At 44.9% G+C, this 23919-nt stretch overlaps 1 protein-coding gene across 2 annotated transcripts in view; it reads right to left on the bottom strand.

Moving 5' to 3' along the window:
* The window catches only part of ABCC4 (ATP binding cassette subfamily C member 4 (PEL blood group)), a 410039-nt gene that overhangs the window by 269944 nt on the left and 116176 nt on the right, over positions 1-23919 (bottom strand). For both annotated transcript variants that reach the window (XM_075336755.1, XM_075336756.1), the window contains 2 exons: positions 18613-18738; positions 15125-15374 (listed from right to left, as the gene is read on the bottom strand). In XM_075336755.1, the coding sequence (XP_075192870.1) occupies positions 15125-15374; positions 18613-18738 (376 nt within the window). The remainder of the gene's footprint in view (positions 1-15124; positions 15375-18612; positions 18739-23919) is intronic.

Raw genomic sequence — 23919 nt, 5'->3', positions numbered from 1 at the left:
GTACTTAGTAGAGTGCTATGTCCAATAATTCTAGATGATGGAAAAGTGCTCTGTAGAGGGCTATGTCCAATAATTCTAGATGATGGAAAAGTGCTCTGTAGAGTGCTATGTCCAATAATTCTAGATGATGGAAAAGTGCTCTGTAGAGTGCTATGTCCAATAATTCTAGATGATGGAAAAGTGCTCTGTAGAGGGCTATGTCCAATAATTCTAGATGATGGAAAAGTGCTCTGTAGAGTGCTATGCCCTGTTATTCTAGATGATGGGACTTTGCTCTGTAATACTAGATGCCATAACAGTGTTCTGTAGAGTGCTTTGGTCTGTTATTGTAGATGATGGGATTGTGCTTTGTACAGTAACTATAGTTTTAGCATTCCGAGAGAGCTCTGTAGTGTTCTAGGGCATATTATTCTACATGATGGTAAAATGTTCTGTAGAGTGCAATGAACTATTATTCTAGATGATGGGGCAGAGCTCTGTAAAGTTCAGTGGTCTTTTATTCTAGAGATTAGTAAAGTGTTCTGTAAGGTGCTATAGTCTATTAATCTTCAATCAGAACTTGAAAACCCATCTCTTCAAAAATGCCTAAAGTCTGCAATGACACCACTGCCTCCTCACCACCACCGGAGCTGTCGCAACCGACCCCACCTATAGTCTTTTCCTATAGAATGTTAGCACGGAAGGGCAGGGCCGTCTCCTCTCTGTACCATTCTGTCTACTGTAACTCATATTTATATTTTGCATGTAGCCCCTTCTCATGTACATCACCATAGAATCAATGGTGCTCTATAACAAAATATTAATAATAATTCTAAATCAGAGGTTCTCAAACTCCAGTCCTCACAGCCTACAACAGGTCTTGTTTACCGGATTTATTTAGTATTGCACAGGTGATGCCTTGATAATGACTCCATCACCTGTTCAATGCAAAAAAAAATCCTGAAAACATGATCTGTTGGGGCCATGAGGACTGGAGTTTGGGAAACACTGTTCTATATAATGGCACAGTACTCTTTAAAGTTCTATAGTGTTTTATTCTAGAGAAAACAACAGTTCTTTATAAAGTGATACGGTTAAGTATTCTAGATCATGGTACGAGCAGTGTAAAGTGCTGTGGCCTGTTATTGTAGATGGCAGGAAAGTGGTCTGTAAAGTGCTGTTGTCTATTATTCTAGATGACAAGATAGTATATAATAATATACTGATAATTCTACCTATCGTTGGACTCCCAGTTCAGAGATCCCAAAAAATGCAACTTGTTTTTTAAATGATTGTGAATATTTATGAAGATTCTGTAAATTAACAAAATGTCAGGCACTAAATGATATAAACACTGAGAACAGGGAATGCACATAAACTAGTGTCAAATACTATAAAACAAACATAAGCCCAGAACAACTGTAAAGAAGATGTATTGAAGATAGCACATTCAAATACATTTTTAAGCAAACATAATATCCAGAAGTATAAGGTCTAGTAATAAGTGAGCACTACCATGCTCAGGTGCTCAGTACTCGTAACAAGTAGTGATGAGGGAGCACTTCCATGCTCAGGTGTTCAGTACTTGTAACAAGTAGTGATGATGTAGCACTACCTTGCTCAGGTGCTCAGTACTCGTAACAACTAGTGATGAGGGAGCACGTCCATGGTCATGGTCGGGTGCTCAGTACTCGTAACAAGTAGTGATGAGGGAGCACTACCATGCTCGGGTGCTCAGTACTCGTAACAAGTAGTGATGAGGGAGCACTTCCATGCTCGGGTGCTCAGTACTCGTAACAAGTAGTGATGAGGGAGCACTTCCATGCTCAGGTGCTCAGTACTTTTAACAAATAGTGATGATGGAGCACTAACATGCTCGGGTGCTCAGTACTCGTAACAAGTAGTGATGAGGGAGCACTTCCATGCTCGGGTGCTCAGTACTTGTAACAAGTAGTGATGAGGGAGCACTACCATGCTCAGGTGCTCAGTACTTGTAACAAGTAGTGATGATGGAGCACTACCATGCTTGGGTGCTCAGTACTCGTAACAAGTAGTGATGAGGGAGCACTTCCATGCTCAGGTGCTCACTACTTCTAACAAGTAGTGATGAGGGAGCACTACCATGCTCGAGTGCTCAGTACTTTGTAACAAGTAGTGATGAGGGAGCACTTCCATGCTCGGGTGCTCAGTACTCGTAACAAGTAGTGATGAGGGAGCACTTCCATGCTCGGGTGCTCAGTACTTGGAACAAGTAGTAATGAGGGAGCACTACCATGCTCGGGTGTTATGATCCGGAACCATGGAAGACCACCACAAATCATTGGCAAAAGGTGACAAGAGCATTGGCAACTAATCTGGCCGCCATCCCCTTACTAACCATCACAACTAGAAGTAGCCGAGGGGTGAACTAACATCCTGTGCACCGCGAACCCAGCCGGAGAACTAACTATCCTAAAGGAAGGAAAGATGAATAACTATCTGCCTCAGAAAATAGACAAGAATAGCAAGCCCCCCACATTCAAAGACTGCGGTGATATAGGAAAAACACAATACACAGGTAGATGACAGGATTAGCAAAAGGTGAGGCCCCCGCTGACTAAAATAGGAAAGGACAGGAAAGGGGACTGATGGTGACCAGAGAAAAACCCTGCAAAATACCAACTTCATGATAGTACAAAAAGGCCCTCAGATCGCTCGATCTGAACTCCGTCCTATACCAGGTGCCCTTGTCATACCAATGATCAGAAAACAAGAATTATAACAAATTCAACAAGCCACAAACACATGGACCCAAAGGAGCTATACTCCACACAGAACTGCAGGGAGTTCCTCAACAATCCACTGAGGGGGAAAATCCCTGGAAGGAAATAAACTGAAACCAACCACAACAAATGACAAACCCAGATAAGCAAAAGAACTAGACAATAAATAAAGAGCAAGCACTTATCTGGAGTAGATGTGGTGTAAAGCAGGATTAAGCAGGCTGGAGATACAAAGAACAACTGACATCCGGCAACAGCCTGCAATCAGACCAGGACTTAAATAAGCAGAGAGTTAGCAAAGGAAACACCCACTGCACAACACACCTGGTCCAAGTCCAAACCATTCCTGGCCACCAGAGGGAGCCTCCCAGCAGCCAAAACATAACTAACATTCACAACAGTACCCCCCCCCTTGAGGAGGGGTCACCGAACCCTCACCCACGCAAGCGGGTCGCTCAGGACGAGCATGATGGAAGGCGTGAACCAACCTGTCCGCATGAATGTCAGAAGCCACAACCCAAGAGTTATCCTCCTGCCCATAACCCTTCCATTTCACAAGGTACTGAAGCTGACGCCTACTGCGACGGGAATCCAGAATTTTTTTCAACCTCATACTCCAGATACCCTTGTACCAAAACAGGGTCAGGAGGCACTGCTGCAGGAACTGCTGGCTCCACATGTTTCTTCAACAAGGACTTACGGAAGACATTGTGAATCTTAAATGACACAGGCAGAGTCAAACGGAAAGATACAGGGTTGATAATCTCCGAAATCTTATAAGTTCCAATAAATCTGGGCTTAAATTTAGGAGATGGAACTCTCATAGGAAATTTTTAGAGGACAAGCACACCATGTCCCCTACTTTAAACCGGGGACCAACAGTCCGACGCCGGTTGGCAAACTTTTGGGCAGTTTCTTGGGACTGAAACAATTTATCCACTACCTGCCCCCAAATCTGCTGCATTCTATTGACCACCGAATCCACCCTCGGACAGTCAGACACCTCAAGCTGCCCTGAGAGGAACCTAGGGTGATACCCAAAATTGCAGAAAAAGGGGGACACCAATGTGGTAGAGCTAGCTCTATTGTTAAGGGCAAATTCAGCCAAAGGCAAAAACGAAACCCAGTCATCCTGATCCGCAGAAACAAAACACCATAAATAGGTCTCTAGGGTCTGGTTAGCCCTTTCAGTCTGACCGTTGGTCTGAGGATGAAACGCTGAGGAGAAAGACAGCTGAACACCCAATTTGGAGCAAAAAATCCTCCAAAACCTGGATACAAACTGCACTCCTCTGTCAGAAACAATGTTTTCGGGAATACCATGCAAACGAACAACACGTTGGAAAAACAAAGGCACCAACTCTGATGAAGACGGCAACTTAGATAGGGGAACCAAGTGGACCATCTTGGAGAATCTGTCACAGATCACCCAAATCACAGTCATTTTCTGAGAGACGGGAAGCTCTGAAATAAAATCCATAGAGATGTGTGTCCAAGGTTTCTTAGGTACAGGCAAAGGCAATAATAGCCCACTCGAACGTGAACAACAGGGCTTGGACCTAGAACAAACTCCACACGACTGCACAAAACGACGAACATCTCGGGACAGGGAAGGCCACCAAAAAGAGCGTCTCACAAGATCCCGAGTACCAAAAATGCCAGGATGACCCGCCAAAACAGAGCAATGAACCTCTGAGACAACTCGGTCTCTCCATTGGTCCAGGACAAACAGTTTCCCTGTAGGACATCTCTCAGGTTTATCCCCCTGAAATTCCGCCAGTGCCAACCCCAGATCAGGCGAAATAGCCGAGAAAACTACACCATCATTCAGGATAGTAGACGGCTCGACAACCTCCAAAGAGTCAGCGCAGAAACTCCTGGAAAGGGCATCGGCCTTAACATTCTTGGTGCCCGGCAAAAAAGAGACCACAAAATTAAACCGGGTAAAAAAGAAAGCCCACCTGGCCTGCCGAGGATTCAACCTCTTGGCCGATTCCAGATAGATGAGATTCTTGTGGTCCGTAAGCACCACAACTGGATGCCTAGCCCCCTCCAACCAATGCCTCCACTCTTCAAATGCCCACTTCATAGCCAATAATTCCCGGTTCCCCACATCATAATTCCGTTCAGAAGGAGCAAACTTCCGAGAGAAAAAAGCACAGGGCTTAAGTTTACCCGAAGTAGCGTCTCGTTGAGACAGAACAGCACCTGCTCCGATCTCTGAGGCATCAATCTCAACTTGAAATGGGCGAGACACATCAGGTTGCTGCAGAACTGGGGCAGAAGTAAATCGCCTTTTAAGCTCCTGGAAGGCCACAATAGCCTCAGGGGTCCAATGCTCCGCATCAGCTCCCTTCTTTGTCAAATCCGTCAGAGGTTTGACAATGGCAGAAAAATTGGCTATAAATTTACGGTAAAAATTAGCAAACCCCAAAAACCGCTGCAGGGATTTTAGAGAAGTCGGTTGCACCCAGTCGTAAATAGCCTGAACCTTAACCGGGTCCATTTCGATAGCGGAGGGAGACAGGATGAAGCCCAAAAAGGAAATCCTTTGCACCCCAAAGAGGCACTTTGACCCCTTAACGTACAGTGCATTATCCTTAAGTATCTGAAAAACATCCCGTACTTGCCCAACATGAGAGTCCCAATCATCAGAAAAAATCAAGATGTCATCCAAATACACAATCAGAAATTTACCAATAAGGTCCCGAAAAATATCATTCATGAAGGCCTGGAAGACGGAGGGTGCATTAGTGAGCCCAAAAGGCATCACTAGGTACTCAAAATGCCCCTCAGGAGTATTAAAAGCCGTCTTCCATTCATCACCCTCCTTAATACGGATGAGATTATACGCACCCTTGAAATCCAGTTTCGTAAACCAATTGGCACTTTTCACTCTAGAGAACAGATCAGACATCAGAGGCAAAGGGTACTGATATTTAACCGTAATTTTATTAAGAAGACGGTAATCAATACAAGGCCTCAACGAACCATCTTTCTTAGTAACAAAGAAGAAGCCGGCACCCAAAGGAGAAGATGAGGGCCGAATGTGCCCCTTCTCCAATGATTCCCTGATGTATGACCGCATGGCATCATGTTCGGGCACCGACAAGTTGAAAATCCGCCCCTTGGGAAATTTACAACCGGGCACCAACTCAATGGCACAGTCACAGTCCCGGTGTGGGGGCAGAGAATCAGATTCCTGGTCATTAAATACATCACGGAAATCAGACAAGAAGGCCGGAACATCAACTGCCTGAGCAGACGTGGATGACACGGAAAGGTCCTGATGCACACCTTGACAACCCAAACTAGCTACCGACAAGGATCTCCAGTTAAGAACCGGATTATGGGTCTGCAACCACGGAAATCCCAGTACCAAGGTATCCTGTAGATTATGCAATACTAAAAAAGTACAAGTTTCCTGATGCGCTGGTGCAACTCTCATAGGCACCTGGGTCCAAAATTGGGGTTTATGTTCTGCCAAAGGGGTAGCATCAATGCCCCTTAAAGGAATAGGAGTTTGCAAAGGAACCATGGGGAAACCACAATCCCTAGCAAACCCAAAATCCATCAAATTGAGCGCTGCCCCTGAGTCCACAAAGGCAAATGCAGAAAAAGAAGACAATGAGCAAATCAATGTGACAGGCAAAAGAAACTTTGGTTGCAAAGAACCCACAGTAACAGAAGTAGCCAATCTCCTTTCACATTTAGGGCAGACAGAGATGTTATGAGAAGCGTCTCCACAATAGAAGCACAGTCTTTTCTTCTTCCATCTGAACCCCTGCCGACTAGCATTAGAAAGGACCCTATCACACTCCATAGGCTCCAAAGGCTGTTCCACAGGCACAAAACCAGCAGGTATCTTCCTGCGTTCACGTAAACGCCTATCAATCTGAATGGCCAAGGTCATAGAGGCATCAAGACCAAAAGGGATGGGAAATCCTACCATTACATCCTTCACAGCATCAGCAATACCCTTGCGAAAAAGAGCCGCAAGCGCATCATCATTCCATTTGGTAAGGACCGCCCACTTTCGAAATTTCTGACAAAACGTTTCTGCAGAATCCAAACCCTGAGCTAAGGACAACAAGACCTTTTCTGCTTGGTCCACAATATTGGGTTCGTCATATAATAATCCCAAGGCCTGAAAAAAGAAGTCCACATCATTGAGAATCGGATCATCAGACGCTAAAGAGAAGGCCCAGTCCTGAGGGTCACCACGCAGCAAGGAGATAACAATCTTAACCTGCTGTACGGGATTCCCTGAGGACTTAGGGCGCAGGTCAAAAAATAATTTACAATTATTTTTGAAGCTCAAAAATCTCGCCCTATCTCCCGAAAAAAATTCAGGAACAGGAATCTTAGGCTCTGCAAGGGGAGTCTGTGCAAAATAAGACTCTATACGACGAACCTTAGCATCAAGATGAGCAACACGCTCACCCAATTCATCCATGCTAGAAAAAGAAATCTTCCACAGAACCCAAAGAAGAAGAGGAAAAACACCAAAAAAAAATATTTTCTCAGCAGTTTTTTTTTTTTTTTATTTTTTTTTTCCCTTCTTAAGAGTACCCTTTAAAATTGTTGGCCGGATGTACTGTTATGATCCGGAACCATGGAAGACCACCACAAATCATTGGCAAAAGGTGACAAGAGCATTGGCAACTAATCTGGCCGCCATCCCCTTACTAACCATCACAACTAGAAGTAGCCGAGGGGTAAACTAACATCCTGTGCACCGCGAACCCAGCCGGAGAACTAACTATCCTAAAGGTAGGAAAGATGAATAACTATCTGCCTCAGAAAATAGACAAGAATAGCAAGCCCCCCACATTCAAAGACTGCGGTGATATAGGAAAAACACAATACACAGGTAGATGACAGGATTAGCAAAAGGTGAGGCCCCCGCTGACTAAAATAGGAAAGGACAGGAAAGGGGACTGATGGTGACCAGAGAAAAACCCTGCAAAATACCAACTTCCTGATAGTACAAAAAGGCCCTCAGATCGCTCGATCTGAACTTCGTCCTATACCAGGTGCCCTTGTCATACCAATGAACAGAAAACAAGAATTATAACAAATTCAACAAGCCACAAACACATGGACCCAAAGGAGCTATACTCCACACAGAACTGCAGGGAGTTCCTCAACAATCCACTGAGGGGGAAAATCCCTGGAAGGAAATAAACTGAAACCAACCACAACAAATGACAAACCCAGATAAGCAAAAGAACCAGACAATAAATAAAGAGCAAGCACTTATCTGGAGTAGATGTGGTGTAAAGCAGGATTAAGCAGGCTGGAGATACAAAGAACAACTGACATCCGGCAACAACCTGCAATCAGACCAGGACTTAAATAAGCAGAGAGTTAGCAAAGGAAACACCCACTGCACAACACACCTGGTCCAAGTCCAAACCATTCCTGGCCACCAGAGGGAGCCTCCCAGCAGCCAAAACATAACTAACGTTCAGAATACTCGGGTGCTCAATACTCGTAACAAGTAGCGATGAGGGAGCACTACCATGCTCGAGTGCTCAGTACTTTGTAACAAGTAGTGATGAGGGAGCAATACCATGCTCGGGTGCTTAGTACTCGTAACAAGTACTGATGAGGGAGCACTACCATGCTCGGGTGCTCAGTACTTGTAACAAGTAGTGAAGAGCGAGCACTACCATGCTCAGGTGCTCGGTACTCGTAACGAGCAGTCGGATGCTCGGGCGGGCTCAACTTGTGTACTGAGTATAATGGAAGACAATGGGAAACTCAAGCATTTTCCCAAAAATGCTCACATTCCCCATTGACTTCTATGACTTCTATTATATTCGGCTAACAAGTCGAGCCCGTTCGAGCATCCGACAGCTTGTCACGAGCACTGAGCACCCGAGCATGGTATTGCTCCCTCATCACTAAAATTTCAATAAGAAAATATAAAAAAAAAAACACTTGAAGCCAAAGCCACATATTTATGCAATAATTGTGTTTTTAGGGAGTTGACAGAAGAATAATTTTTGAAGACCCTATAGTGCGGCCAGTAACTCCCTTGCTCCTTTAATTTACATTTTGAGCTTCTTCCCCCTATTCAGTGGTCCCGTTGAGGGCTTGCATCCAAAACACAGCAAATGTGATTCGGACATATGTTCTAACAGAGTCATTGACTATGATGATGCAGACGGAGTTACTGTGTGCTTTGTTGTGCACCATTTTAGGGCGTATACGTCGTCAACTACATCTGGGTGTCTACTGCCAGTAAGCGTATATACCAAAAAATGGTGCACGACAGAGAACAGTGTGACTCCACCTGCACCATTATAGTCAATGGCTCCGTCGGTGCATATGTCTGAATCCCATTTTGCAGGGGGTTCAGACTTAGGCCCCAAAAGGAGGACTGAATGTGGGTAAGAAGGCAATGTGAAAGCACCCTTAGGCCACATTCACATGTTCACTATTTCGTCACTATTTTACATCAGTTTGTGAAAGCCAAAACCAACAGTGGGTGAAAAATGCAGAAGTGGTACACGTGGTTCTATTATAGTTTTCCTCTGATTTTGACTTACGAATACTGATGTAAAATACTGACCAAACATTGAACGTGATCGTGGCCTAAAGCGGGCTTTACACACTGCGACATCGCTAGCCGATGCTAGCGATGGCAAGTGTGATAGCACCCGCCCCTATCGTTATACCGATATTTGGTGATCGCTGCCGCAGTGAACATTATCGCTACGGCAGCATCACACGCACTTGCCTGGTCGTCGTCGTCGCTGTGACTGCCGAACAATCCCTCCCTCAAGGGGGAGGGACGTTCGGCATCACAGCGACGTCACCGCGACGTCACTAAGCAGCCGGCCAATCAAAGCGGAGGGGCGGAGATGAGCGGGACGAACATCCCGCCCACCTCCTTTCTTCGCATTGCTGGCGTGTGGCAGGTAAGGAGAGGTTCCTCGTTCCTGCGGCGTCACACGTAGCGATGTGTGCTGCCGCAGGGACGAGTATCAACTTCACCCACGCGACAGCAGCGATATTTGAGAATGGACCCCCAAGTCAACGAGGAGCAATTTTGGACGTTTTTCCAACGATCCAAAATCGCTCCTAGGAGTCACACATAACGAGATCACTACAGCGGCCGGATGTGCGTCACAAAATCCGTGACCCCAACGAGATCACTGTAGCGATCTCGTAGCGTGTAAAGCCCGCTTAACTCTCACCCTCACTGCCCACCCAATGCTTCTAGTTAGCTGCTGATCTCTGGCCCACCCACTGCAGTCATGCTGTCTTCTTGGGACTATTATATAATATAGACATGGGAAATATAGAACATGGACTACTCTGACAAGCGTGATCTCTGACACCCTCCTCAATAGGCTCACTCCATTACAGCTCACTCTCAGTGCTTCCCAGTTTCTCCTCTCCCCCTTCATTGCGAAAGCCTGCTCTGTTATTCTTTGCATCCAGCCTCCTCCAGCTTTCTCAACAACTTGTTTGGTTCTCCTCTGCATCATTTTTTTCCCCTACTTCCTCTCTGATGATGCTTCATTTGAGAATCCCCAAACAACGCAGGGGAGACAGGGACTGCAGTCACTGCTGCAGTCCCTATCCCCTCCCTGAAACAAAGCATCGTCAAAGACTCATTACTGGGGCTGGGCTAGTGCACAATGACATGCACTCTCTGTTGCCAGCTCAGATCAGCAGTAACAAGTCAGCAAAGGAGTGTCAAAATACCCAGTGCGCAGAGACCAATGATATCAGATGTGGGGGTGGCTCTGGTCTCTGTATGGCAGGTATTCTGGCACCGCTCTGTCCCGACTCATTACTGCTAATTTGAGCTGGCAACAGAGAGCATGCTGTCATTGTGCACATAGCAAAATGCAAAGCACGGATGGACTAGTCCAGCTCCTGAAAAGAGCATTACTGATGACTGCAAGCTCTTACTCTGATCATGTTTCGTTTGAGTATCCCAGCATATACTGGGATTCTCACGGGCAGGGTCCTCTCTCCTCCTATACCAGTCTGTCTTGTACTGTTAATGATTGTTGTACGTATACCCTCTTTCACTTGTAAAGCGCCATGGAATAAATGGCGCTATAATAATAAATAATAATAATAATAATAATAATTCTCAAAAAAAGCATCATCAGAGATGAAGTAGGGGAAAAAAATACAACAGTGTTAGATAGTGTAGTTAGGGAACGGTAGGGAATTTCTAATATACAGTACAGTATATTAGTAATTAGTATGCTAGAATATATAAATAGATTAGAAATTAGTTTAGATTATGGCACTAAATAGATAGGGATTTAGATAAAAATGACTTTGGCTTCCGACCATCTCTTTAACTGTAAATTAAAGTAAACTAAATTATGATGTTTCTTTAGTTGTCAAAAGCTTTGTAACAGTTTAATAATCTCTTTGCCCAGGAGACACTTTTAAAGAGGAAGTAATAGGAACAAATAACCAATGTACTATTTTGTGCCAGTGAAAGAAACAGAGAAAAGAAAAGGAGCAACATTGGGTAGCATTCTCAGAGAGACCACACAGATCCATATAGTTCAGAAGGCCCGCCACATGCACTGCCAAGTCTGAGGGGGTCCCTCAAGGGGTCCACACTTATAAACCAGATATCTATGCATGCCTTCTGATTTTAAGTGGGGGGAGCTTGCCATTTTTTTTTTTTTATTTTTTTTTAAATAATATTTTCTAGATTTCTACATGTTCAGGAAAAGTAATCGATGTAGGAATGTAACATTTCCAATATAAAATATGGTACATCTAATTCTTAGGGTACATTCTCATGATCAGGATTAGCAGCTTTTTGGATACTACTGTGTATTTCTGCTGTGTCCAAAATGCTGTGTGGTACAGAACAAGCACAGTGTATGGGATTTCTAGAAATAAATTCTTTTCTATGCAGGGTAAACTGACATGTGGCGCGGCTTTCAGAGCTGCAACATGTCAACTTATGCTCCGGAGACGCAAATGTTTTCAGTGGCAGAAAATGGTAAAAAACCACTGAGTAAAGAATCCTGACTCTGGGCACAGACGCTGTGTTCGCCCGCGGAGAACACTTGCGTCTCCACAAGAGTAATTACACTGCGTCTAGAACACACCGTCTCCTGATCGTGGGAACATACCCAAACATCTAAGATAGCAAAAGTAAATGTATGGAAGCAGTTATGCAGACAGATTGTTGACCGTGCAAGTGAGGAGGATGGTTAGTATACTGATTGGAAGAAGCAATCCTATGAATTAATATCCACACTACGGCTTTGCCACATGACAGGATATACTGTAAAGCCGTACGAGAATATTCATTTCCATACAGGAGTTTCATGGGTCTTTATAGTTTTCTTTTGTATAAAGTTTGACCTTGGATTTGAAACTAACTGGTCAAAGATAAGTGTTCTTAACTGAAAACGGATTTAGTTATCTTCAGTGCTCTGCTGCCAAGGTTTTGACACTGAGACAAAATATGAAGAATGTGGTGAGATATTCTCACAACAAATCTGGAAATGTGTGGCGTATTAACAGTGAAGCAGAACTGCAGAACTGGAAGAAGCTGCGTTTTGGTCTGGTCTGGTTTACAAAGGCACTTCTAATTGAAAGGTGATACAGATAATCCACGCTGGAATGTAGAAGCAAAGTTGTAATTACTATAAAGGAAAGCAGGTGTGGGGATCGGGTTTACTCTTTTTACATAATTCCTTAGTGAGATCAGGCCTCAATCACTTAAAGGTGAATGTGAAACAGCAGTTTTGCCATCTATTACCAAAAGCGCCTTTTGAGAGAGAAAACCATAGAGTTTTTGTCATCTATGAAAAGGAACACATAAGAAAGATATTGCTTAAATTCAACATTTGTGATTCTACTTTTCACAAACTTTTGGTGACTGTTGTACAATCCAATATTAGAGAGGATGATATACTGCAGGAGGGTATTCTGCTGACTGTTGCTGAGAATAATTGAGCTCTGTTTGTTGCCTGCTGCTGAGAGACAAGTAGTGGGAAACTGAACACATCACTCTATTGATGCATATGACAGAAGATAATCCTCTGCCATGTGTATCAACAAAGCAGCATTTACAGTTTCACAAAATTACCTGTAAGCAGCAGACAACAAACACAACTATACACTGCTGTTGTGAAGGAGTGGAGTAGAGTTAATCTGTGCTAGATCCAGATGTCAATAATATAATATTGGTCAGGCATGGAACTGTACAGGAGCAGATAGAGCACATGTGAATTTAATAGTTAGATTAATTTGATGGTAGCTCAAAGAGGTAGGCCTGGTCAAGAGCAAAAATGAGATGGAGGAGAGGACTGCAGCACTGAGGAGAAACAAGTGCTGCTGAGGAATTTACTTTTAGCAGGTATGAATAGAAGACGGATATACTAAATCAAGAAACATTATGTAGGGCTTAGTCTGTATATTAACAATAAGTACGTACAGTGCTGGCCAAAAGTATTGGCACCCCTGCAATTCTGTCAGAGAATACTCAGTTTCTTCCTGAAAATGATTGCAATCACAAATTCTTTGGTATTATTATCTTCATTTATTTTGCTTGCAATGAAAAAACACAAAAGAGAATGAAACAAAAATCAAATCATTATTTCACACAAAACTCAAAAAAAGGGCCAGACAAAAGTATTGGCACCCTTAGCCTAATACTTTGCTGCACAACCTTTAGCCAAAATAACTGCGAACAACCGCTTCCGGTAACCATCAATGAGTTTCTTACAATGCTCTCCTGGAATTTTAGACCATTCTTCTTTGGCAAACTACTCCAGGTCCCTGAGATTTGAAGGGTGCCTTGTCTAAACTGCCATTTTGAGATCTCTCCACAGGTGTTCTATGGGATTTAGGTCTGGACTCATGGCTGGACACTTTAGTAGTCTCCAGTGCTTTCTCTCAAAGCATTTTCTAGTGCTTTTTGAAGTGTGTTTTGGGTCATTGTCCTGCTGGAAGACCCATGACCTCTAAGGGAGACCCAGCTTTCTCACACTGGGCCCTACATTATGCTGCAAAATTTGTTGGTAGTCTTTAGACTTCATAATGCCATGCACACGGTCAAGCAGTCCAGTGCCAGTGGCAGCAAAGCAACCCCAAAACATCAGGGAACCTCCGCCATGTTTGACTGTAGGGACCGTGTTCTTTTCTTTGAATGCCTCTTTTTTTTCCTGTAAACTCTATGTTGATGGCTTTTCCCAAAAAAGCTCTACTTTTGTCTCATCTGACCAGAGAACATTCTTCCAAAACGTTTTAGGCTTTCTCAGATAAGTTTTGGCAAACTCCAGCCTGGCTTTTTTATGTCTCGGGGTAAGAAGTGGGGTCTTCCTGGGTCTGGGTCTTCCTACCATACAGTCCCTTTTCATTCAGACGTCGTTGGATAGTACGGGTTGACACTGTTGTACCCTCGGACTGCAGGGCAGCTTGAACTTGTTTGGATGTTAGTCGAGGTTCTTTATCCACCATCCGCACAATCTTGCGTTGAAATCTCTCGTCAATATTTCTTTTCCTTCCACATCTAGGGAGGTTAGCCACAGTGCCATGGGCTTTAAACTTCTTGATGACACTGCGCACCGTAGACACAGGAACTTTCAGGTCTTTGGAGATGGACTTGTAGCCTTGAGATTGCTCATGCTTCCTCAGAATTTGGATTCTCAAGTCCTCAGACAGTTCTTTGGTCTTCTTTCTTTTCTCCATGCTCAAGGTGGTACACATAAGGACACAGGACAGAGGTTGAGTCAACTTTAATCCATGTCAACTGGCTGCAAGTGTGATTTAGTTATTGCCAACACCTGTTAGGTGCCACAGGTAAGTTACAGGTGCTGTTAATTACACAAATTAGAGAAGCATCACATGATTTTTTGATGTGGAATTATATCCAATTTGGCTTTATGACAATTTTTATTTTTTTTTTTCATTGAAGACAAATTAAATGAAGATAATAATACCAAAGAATTTGTGATTGCAATCATTTTCAGGAAGAAACTGAGTATTATCTGACAGAATTGCAGGGGTGCCAATACTTTTGGCCAGCACTGTATATATAGCGTTTACTGAAAATTAATGTGAAAGTAGGAATAACCCTTTATCTTGTCCTAAGAAATGTATAGATGTAAATTCTTTTAGGGCCAAATTGTATTTCACTCTGTTGAAGCAGCAGCTGTCCTATCCAGCTTCTTCTTAATGCTCTCTTAGTCGGGTCAAACAGATAAATCCAGCAATAAAGCTGAACTCTCATTGTAAACTGTATCACAATGTTCACGGATAGTGGAGGGTCCAGATGTAATTTACTAGCACCATTGTACAAATACCTGTTTTAGAAAAGGAAAGCTTTTGAAATAGTGCACAAGAAAGTATGGTGTATTTTCAAATAGTCATACCTTTATCCTCCTTATGCTGACCTTGGCCTCAGAAACCCTCTCAATAGCTGAGGGGAAGAAGAGAGTGACAGTGAGTCTCACTGCACTATAAAGGGACACTGCAACAAACACTCGACTGGCAGAGATAACATTGCCAAGCAGAACATACGTGGTGAAAGTCACAAACACGATGACTTTGCTTGCAACAAAGAATGATGCCAGGTTGATTCCACGCAGATAAGAACTTTGAAGGACTTTGGATATTTCTTTTCTAGAATAAGAAAAGCAGAAAAGAAAATGAAATGCATTGATTGACTCAATGAGAAGAAAATTGCACACAAGTCCCCATGAACACACATAAAAGCAACTTTAGATTTTAATTTGATTAGTTTTTAATAATAGAGTTTTCCCAGACAATCCAAACCCTTAATATCATGTAATTCGTATGACATTAAGGACTAATCCATATATACTGGCCTAACTGTGCGTAGTATAACCCAAACTAACAGCACCATAATCATATGACTGGGTCTGGAATTATGGCTTTAGTACACACAAGAAAATGTGACCTGTTGTGAATGTCAGTTATGCTTTGGCTGCTGGGAGGCTCCCTCTTGTGGCCAGGAATGGTTTGGACAGAGACCAGGTGTGTTGAGCAATGGACGTTTCCATTGCTAACTCTCTGCTTATTTAAATCCTGGTCTGATAGCAGGCTATGCCAGATGTCAGTTGTTCTTTGTTCACCAGCCTGCTTCTTCTGCTCCACACCACATCTACCCCCAGATAAGTGCTTTGCTCTTTATTTGTTGTTTGGTTCTTTTACTCTTATCTGAGTTTGTCATTTGCTGTGATTGTTTTCAGTTTATTTGCATTGGATTTTCCCTCTCAGTTGCTTAGCTGGGAAACTCCCTGCAGTTTTGTTTGGAGTATAGCTCCTATAAGTCCATGTGTTTGTGGCTTTTTGAATTTGTAATGATTCTTGTTTTCTGTTCATTGGTATGACAAGAGCGCCTGGTATAGGACGGAGTGCAGATCGTGCGATCTGAGGGCCTTTTTGTACTATCAGGAATTTGGAATTTTGCAGGGTTTTTCTCTGGCCACCATCAGACCCTTTCCTGTCCTTTCCTATTTTAGTCAGTGGGGGCCTCACCTTTTGCTAATCCTATCATCTATCTGTGTATTGTGTTTTCCTACATCACCGCAGTCTTTGAATGTGGGGGGCTTGCTATTCTTTGTCTATTTTCTGAGGCAGAGAGTTATTCATCTTTCCTTCCTTTTAGTTCTCCGTCTGGGTTCGCGGTGCACAGGATGTTAGTTCACCCCTCGGCTACTTCTAGTGTTGATGGTTAGTAAGGGGATGGCGGCCAGATTAGTTGCCAATGCTCTTGTCACCTTTTACCAATGAGTTATGGTGGTCTTCCATGGTTCCGGATCATAACAGTGGCCGCTATGTGGTCATGAAACTAAAACCTTAAGCTGCATGCGCACGATCAGTGTTTGCAGTGTTTTGGATATAGCGTATTTTGCTGCGTTCAAAACGCTGCGTTGTACAGTACAAGCATAGTGGAGGTATTTCTAGAAATCCTGTGCCCACTGCGCTTGTTTTTTCCGCAGCAAACACTGAACGGCAGTGCGTCTTTCCAGACCACAGCATGTCAATTGTTTGCTGTGGAATCGCATGCATCCTCCGTAGGGAGAGCACAAGCGAGAGACCGCAGCGCCCCTACTTCTTGCAGACCGCAGGCACATAGACTCTTCGGTGATCACGGCTGGCACAGGGGCCGCAGCTGTTGTTGTCAGCGCTTTACTTCACTTGAATAATTTGCAGTGCTTAAAAAGCATTCAAATGAAGTAACGCACTGACAACAACAGCGGCGGCCAATCACCAAGGGGTCTATGTGCCTGCAGTCTGCAAGAAGCAGGTAAGAGGACACCTCTGGAATGGAGGACAGGTGACAACAATTTTTTAAACTGTGAACTGCATAATAGAGGACAAAAAGGGGACCGGAATGAGGACATTACTAAAGGATGGGGCACATTACTAGAGGGCACATTACTGCACGAGACAATATGGGCACATTACTACACGGGACAATATGGGCATGTTACTACAGGGGACAATATGGGCACATTACTACCAGTAACTGCTGCATTTTCCACCCTAGGCTTATACTCGAGTCAATAAGTCTTCCCAGTTTTTTTATGGTAAAATTAGGTGCCTTGGCCTATACCCGGGTCGGCTTATACTCGAATATATACATATATATATATATATATATATATATATATATATATATACATATATACACACACATGTTCGGGCAGACATTAGATAAAGTTCAGTTCTGAACCATAACCTGAACCCCACTGGAAGTCATTGATTGGGCAGCTCTCTGCTCACATAGAGCCCGCCATAAAGAGAACACTTCCGGGGGAGGGAGGATCATTTTTGTACTCACTACATCAGATAGCGTTGTTGTTAGGCTAGTTTCACACTTGCGTTGGACGGCTTCCGTAGCATTGCGTTGTGTGACGGATGCAACGGATGCGTTGCATGTAGTGGCACAACGCAATGCTACGGATCGTACAAAATAACGGAAAGCGTTATTTATTTATTTATTTTTTCTTCTTTACAGTACCGGCAGCCGACTATTGTGAACGATCAGCTGATCGCTCTTAATAGCCGGCGGCCGAGTGCTCTCACATGCCGGCAGTCGAGCACTCAGCTGAGCGCTATAACATGCCGGCGGCCAGGCGATCAGCTGAGTGACCTGACATGCCGGCGGCCGAGCGCTCAGCTGAGTGCCCTGACATGCCGGCGGCCGAGCGCTCAGCTGAGTGCCCTGACATTCCGGCGGCCGAGCGCTCAGCTGAGTGCCCTGACATGCCGGCGGCCGAGCGCTCAGCTGAGTGCCCTGACATGCCGGCGGTCGAGCGCTCAGCTGAGTGCCCTGACATGCCGGCGGCCGAGCGCTTAGCTGAACGTTCGGCCACCGAGAAATAAAATAAAGTTTGTGATTTAAAAAAAAAAAAAGCATGCGCAGTGAAAAATAAAGGTTTCCGCTGCTCAAAAAAACGTTACATGCAGCGTTCCATCCGCCCGGCGCAGCGTCAAAATAACGATGCTGCGTCGTCCAGCGGATGCAACGCTGACACGTTACAGTGCGTCGTCCATACAAGTCTATGGAGAATAGCGCAGTGGTTAACGGACTGCGCTATTCTCCATAGTGACGGACTGCACTGAACGCAAATGTGAAAGTAGCCTTACCCTCAGCACGAGACGTTAAAACACTGCAAGCGGCTCATACTGGGCCAAGCACCAAGTGTGCCTGATTACAGCGATGCTCGCACTACTGGTGTTCATATGTAAAGCACCCGAACTCCAAATTCTTGGGGTTTTTTGTAAAGTCAGTGGTCGGCACAAACACCGAACTTTACTTTTCGGGTCCGCTGATCTCTAATTACAAACACTCCATCTGCATCACCACAAGAAGTAGAATGCCACCTACCTCCTTATGTCATTGACCAGCTCAGTAAATGACTGTTCCCATGCATACATCTTTATAATTCTCATCCCAGATATCACTTCATTCATGGTTCGAATCCTAGTGTCAGTGAAGGCTGCTGTTTTACCCCTAAAAGAAATACAAGAATGATAAATCTCATCAGTCACATCCACCATCTCCTATCTCAGTAATGGGAAAGTCTTCACTGAATACAGATGTTACCTCAGAATTGAGAATATTGATAATGACTGATCAATTCTGTGTACTGTAGTGCCAGGTCACAGTCCCAGCGTGGCATCCCCACACGTAACCGCTCCAAGGCCCCGGCGGGGCGCTCTCCCTCTCACTTGCCCTTCGGTACCTCTTAGGCTATGTGCGCACTGGAAAATGGAATTTTCTCAAGAAAATTCCGCAGGTATTCAAAGATTATCGCACCCGCGGTAAAAAACCGCGGGAAACCGCACCCGAAAACCGCATGCGGTTTGCCGCGGTTTGCTGCGGTTTTACCGCGGTATTGTTCGCGGTATTGCCGCGGTTTTGCCGCGTGCGGGTTGGGATGTGCTTTATTGCATTCAATGCAATAAAGCACATTGAAAAAAAAAAAAAAAAAAAAGTCATTTCATTCTGAGATAGTAGATAGATAAAGAGACAGAAGAATAGATAGAGTGATAGATAGATAGATAGATAGATAGATAGATAGATAGATAGATAGATAGATAGATAGATAGATAGATAGACAGATAGATAGAGGACAGATCGCTGCATTTCCCACGGTCGGCAGTGTGTTCACATTACCGGCCGTGGGAAATGACCGGTAATTACCTCTGCTGTCTCGCTGCGAGACAGCAGAGGTAATTCAGCGCTGTGTGTCAGTCGCGGCTGGATGTAAGCAGTGCAGGACCTGTGGATTACGTCGGAGCTGTGGATTACGCCGGAGCTTTGTTTCGGGAGGGGTTAATAAAATGGTGAACGAGGCTTGTTTGTTTTATTTAAAATAAAGGATTTTTCTGTGTGTGTGTTTTATTCACTTTACTTACGGGTTGATCATGTCAGCTGTCTCATAGACGCTGCCATGATCAAGCCTGGAGTTAATGGCGGCGATCCGCCACCGTTAACCCCTTGTATTACCCTGCTGCCACTGCTACACGGCGGCAGGAAGAGCCGGGGACACGCCGGTACTGCCGCATAATGCATGCGACAGTCCCGGGGCAGCTGCGGCTGATATTCTCGGCTGTGGGAGGTGGGAGTGAGGCGGGGGACATTAACCTTGCCCTCTCTCCCTCCCCAGCCTGAGAATACCGGGCCGCCGCTGTGTGCTTACCTCGGCTGGAAGGTAAATATGCAGCGGAGCCCACGTTCTTTGTTTTCTATATTTCCGTTTTCTTTCTATGTGTGTTCTATGTGTCTGTGTCAGTGTTCTATGTCTGTGATGTCTGTGTGTGTGTGATCTGTGTGTGTTTACTCTCTGCACGGCTTCCTCTTCCTGTAATGACATCACTTCCCTGCAAAACCGCAGACAAGCGATGTACATTACCGGAGGTAAACCGCGAAATACCGCAGGGAATAATGCAGGAAAACGCAGGGAACCGCACAGAATTTGCTGCCTGCGTTATTCCCTGCGGGATTTCACGATTAACATTGGAGTCAATGGAGTGAAATCCCGCAGCGACGTGCGGAAAAGGAGTGACATGCAATTGTTTTTGCTGCCGGAATCCCGCAGCAAAACATGCAGCAGTCAAATTCCGCCTAGTGCGCACAGGATTTTTTTTGCCCATAGGTTTTGCTGGTGATTCACTGCAGAGATGTTATGAACATTTTCTGCAGCGAAACATGCAGCAAAACCGCAAAAAATCCGCGGCAAAATCCAGTAAGTGCGCACATAGTCTTACTCTTGTCCTATTCCAGGATCTGTCGCAGCCTCCTCCTGCTTCCAGGCTACGCCCAGTTCTGCTGTGAGCACCCATAGGGCGTGGGCACAGTCACGCCCCCTTTCTTAACAGACCAGGCGTTCCATTACCCAGAGGCTATTCCTAGGTCACCTGTTACTCTAAGGTATTTAAGACTGCCTCTGCTTACAGAAGGGCCCTGAGCAACGTTGCCTATTAGTGCGTTGCTAGTACTCAGGTCCCTCTACATTACTGTGTCTAGCCCTGCTTTTGAGTCCTAGTTCCAGTGTTGTGTGCCTAACTTATGTCTCATCCTAGAACCTGCTCTCTATCACTACCTCCGTGCTGCCACATCAAAGCCACTACCACTGTGCTGCCACATCAAAGCCACTACCACTGTGCTGCCACATCAAAGCCACTACCACTGTGCTGCCACATCAAAGCCACTACCACTGTGCTGCCACATCAAAGCCACTACCACTGTGCTGCCACATCAAAGCCACTACCACTGTGCTTCCATATTCATGTCTCTCTATAACTGCTAGATGTGCAGCAGAGAAAACATTGATTTTATCAAAATGACAGCAAACAAGTAAGTGACACATTGCCGGAATCAGGGTCTCTGTCTCTACATGCTGCTCTCAGATGGGGGAGCAAAACCCTGGTGACAGATTCCCTTTAAAGACAACTGGAAAAAAATTAAGACAAAATTTCCTGCAGGATAGTACTTCAGATCCAGACATAATGTACTTGGATTTCATTATGGAACACATTAAAGTGCATTCTGGTCAAACTGAACTTCTGAATGATTTCTAAAGCTTCATAGAAGCCCTAAAGGAAATATGTCCTTGGTGTGTAAATCAAGTTTTTTAGATGACATTTCTGCTATTATTAGTGATGTTATTTCTATTTTCTATGTCATTATATACTCTTTTCATTCCGTTCACAGAGCCTTATTAGAAGCTGACGATTCTTGTGCTGTAGCGATCACTTCTCATCAGTCACCACAATAGAATCACGCAGAATTATGACAGATATTATTTATATACAGATAACAACTAGTGACAATACTGTATGTGAAGGACACAGCGACCTGACACCTCCTCTCCTCTCTGAACAATGACTTCTGCAAGGATCAGAGCATACCTAGAAAGCTCTCCCATAGAAGTCAATGAGTCATCTCCTCTACTGTAATAGATCTTACATGTGACTCCTGTAAAGAATATCGATACATGCTAAGAGATGTTAGCAGTAGTCAGGAAAGATGCCTGTACATATAACCATGTGTAGATAATAAAACAAAAAAAGCTATTTCAGACAAAACAAACTATAGAAATAGAGGCAACAATCTACTCCTTAATCTCTGTACAGTATATTTATAGTTACTTAGGTTGAAAAAAGACCTAGGTCCATCTAGTTCAACCTTCCTCCACCAGTTCTACATTTGGCCATTAAGTCATTTATAACCAACAATGTTATGTGTACTGAGGAAATCATAGTATCATAGTATCATAGTTTTTAAGGTTGAAGGGAGACTCTAAGGCGGGCTTTGCACACTACGACATCGCAGGTGCGATGTCGGTGGGGTCAAATCGAAAGTGACGCACATCCGGCGTCACTTGCGATGTCGTAGTGTGTAAATCCTAGATGATACGATGAACGAGCGCAAAATCGTCGTCATCGTATCATCGCTGCAGCCTCCGACATTTCCATAATGCTGGGGGAGCGACAGGTACAATGTAGTTCCTCGTTCCTGCAGCCGCACACATCGCTGTGTGTGAAGCCGCAGGAGCGAGGAACTTCACCTTACCTGCCTCCCGGCTGCAATGAGAAGGACGGAGGTGGGCGGGATGTTTACATCCTGCTCATCTCCGCCCCTCCACTTCAATTGGCCGCCTGCCGTGTGACGTCACTGTGACGCCGCACGGCCCGCCCCCTAAGGAAGGAGGCGGGTCGCCGGCCAGAGGGAAGTCGCACGGCAGGTATGTGCGTGTAAAGCTGCCGTAGCGATAATAATCGCTACGGCAGCTTTCACTATATATCGAACGTGCGACGGGGGCGGGACTATCGCAGCAGCATCGGTAACACATTGTTACCGATGTTGCAACGTGCAAAGCCCGCCTTAGTCCATCTAGTTCAACCCGTAGCCTAACATGTTGATCCAGAGGAAGGCAAAAAAACCCCAATGTGGCAAACAAGTTCCAATGGGGAAAAAATTTCCTTCCTGACTCCACATCCGGCAATCAGACTGGTTCCCTGGATCAATACCCTGTCATAAAATCTAATATACATAACTGGTAATATTACATTTTTCAAGAAAGGCGTCCAGGCTCTGCTTAAATGTTAGTAGTGAATCACTCATTACAACATCATGCGGCAGAGAGTTCCATAGTCTCACTGCTCGTACAGTAAAGAATCCTCGTCTGTGATTATGATTAAACCTTCTTTCCTCAAGACGTAGCGGATGCCCCTGTGTTCCAGTCGCAGGCCTAGGTGTAAAAAGATCTTTGGAAAGGTCTCTGTACTGTCCCCTCATATATTTATACATTGTGATTAGATCCCCCCTAAGCCTTCGTTTTTCCAAACTAAATAACCCCAAGTTTAATAACCTGTCTTGGTATTGCAGCCCACCCATTCCTCTAATAATCTTGGTCGCTCTTCTCTGCACCCTCTCCAGTTCAGCTATGTCCTTCTTATATATCGGTGACCAGAATTGTACACAGTATTCTAAGGCGGGCTTTGCACACTGCGACATCGCAGCCCGATGCTGCGATGCCGAGTGCGATAGTGCCCGCCCCCGTCGCAGCAGCGATATGTGGTGATAGCTGGCGTAGCGAAAATTATCGCTACGCCAGCTTCACACACACACTCACCTGCCGTGCGACGTCCCTGTGGCCGGCGGCCCGCCTCCTTGTTAAGGGGGCGGGTCGTGCGGCGTCACTGTGACGTCACACGGCAGGCGGCCAATCGGAGCGGAGGGGCGGAGATGAGCAGGATGTAAACATCCTGCCCATCTCTTTCCTTCCGCATATCCTACGGAAGCCGCAGTGAGGCCGGTAGGAGATGTTCCTCGCTCCTGCGGCTTCACACACAGCGATGTGTGCTGCCGCAGGAGCGAGGAACAACATCGGACCGTCGCGTCAGCGTAATCATGGATTACGCCGACGCTGCACCGATGATACGATAACGACGCTTTTGCGCTCGTTAATCGTATCATCTAGGCTTTACACACTGCGATGTCGCATGCGATGCCGGAAGTGCGTCATTTTCAATTTGACCCCACCGACATCGCACCTGCGATGTCGCAGTGTGCAAAGCCCGCCTAAGTGCGGTCGCACTAGTGACTTGTACAGAGGTAGAACTATATTTTTTTCATGAACACTTATACCTCTTTTAATACATCCCATTATTTTATTAGCCCTGG

This window comes from Anomaloglossus baeobatrachus, chromosome 2, assembly GCF_048569485.1.
Source record: "Anomaloglossus baeobatrachus isolate aAnoBae1 chromosome 2, aAnoBae1.hap1, whole genome shotgun sequence".
Lineage (NCBI taxonomy): Eukaryota > Metazoa > Chordata > Amphibia > Anura > Aromobatidae > Anomaloglossus > Anomaloglossus baeobatrachus.
The sequence above is the reverse complement of the archived record's forward strand: the minus strand, read 5'-3'. Positions and strand labels throughout refer to the sequence as shown.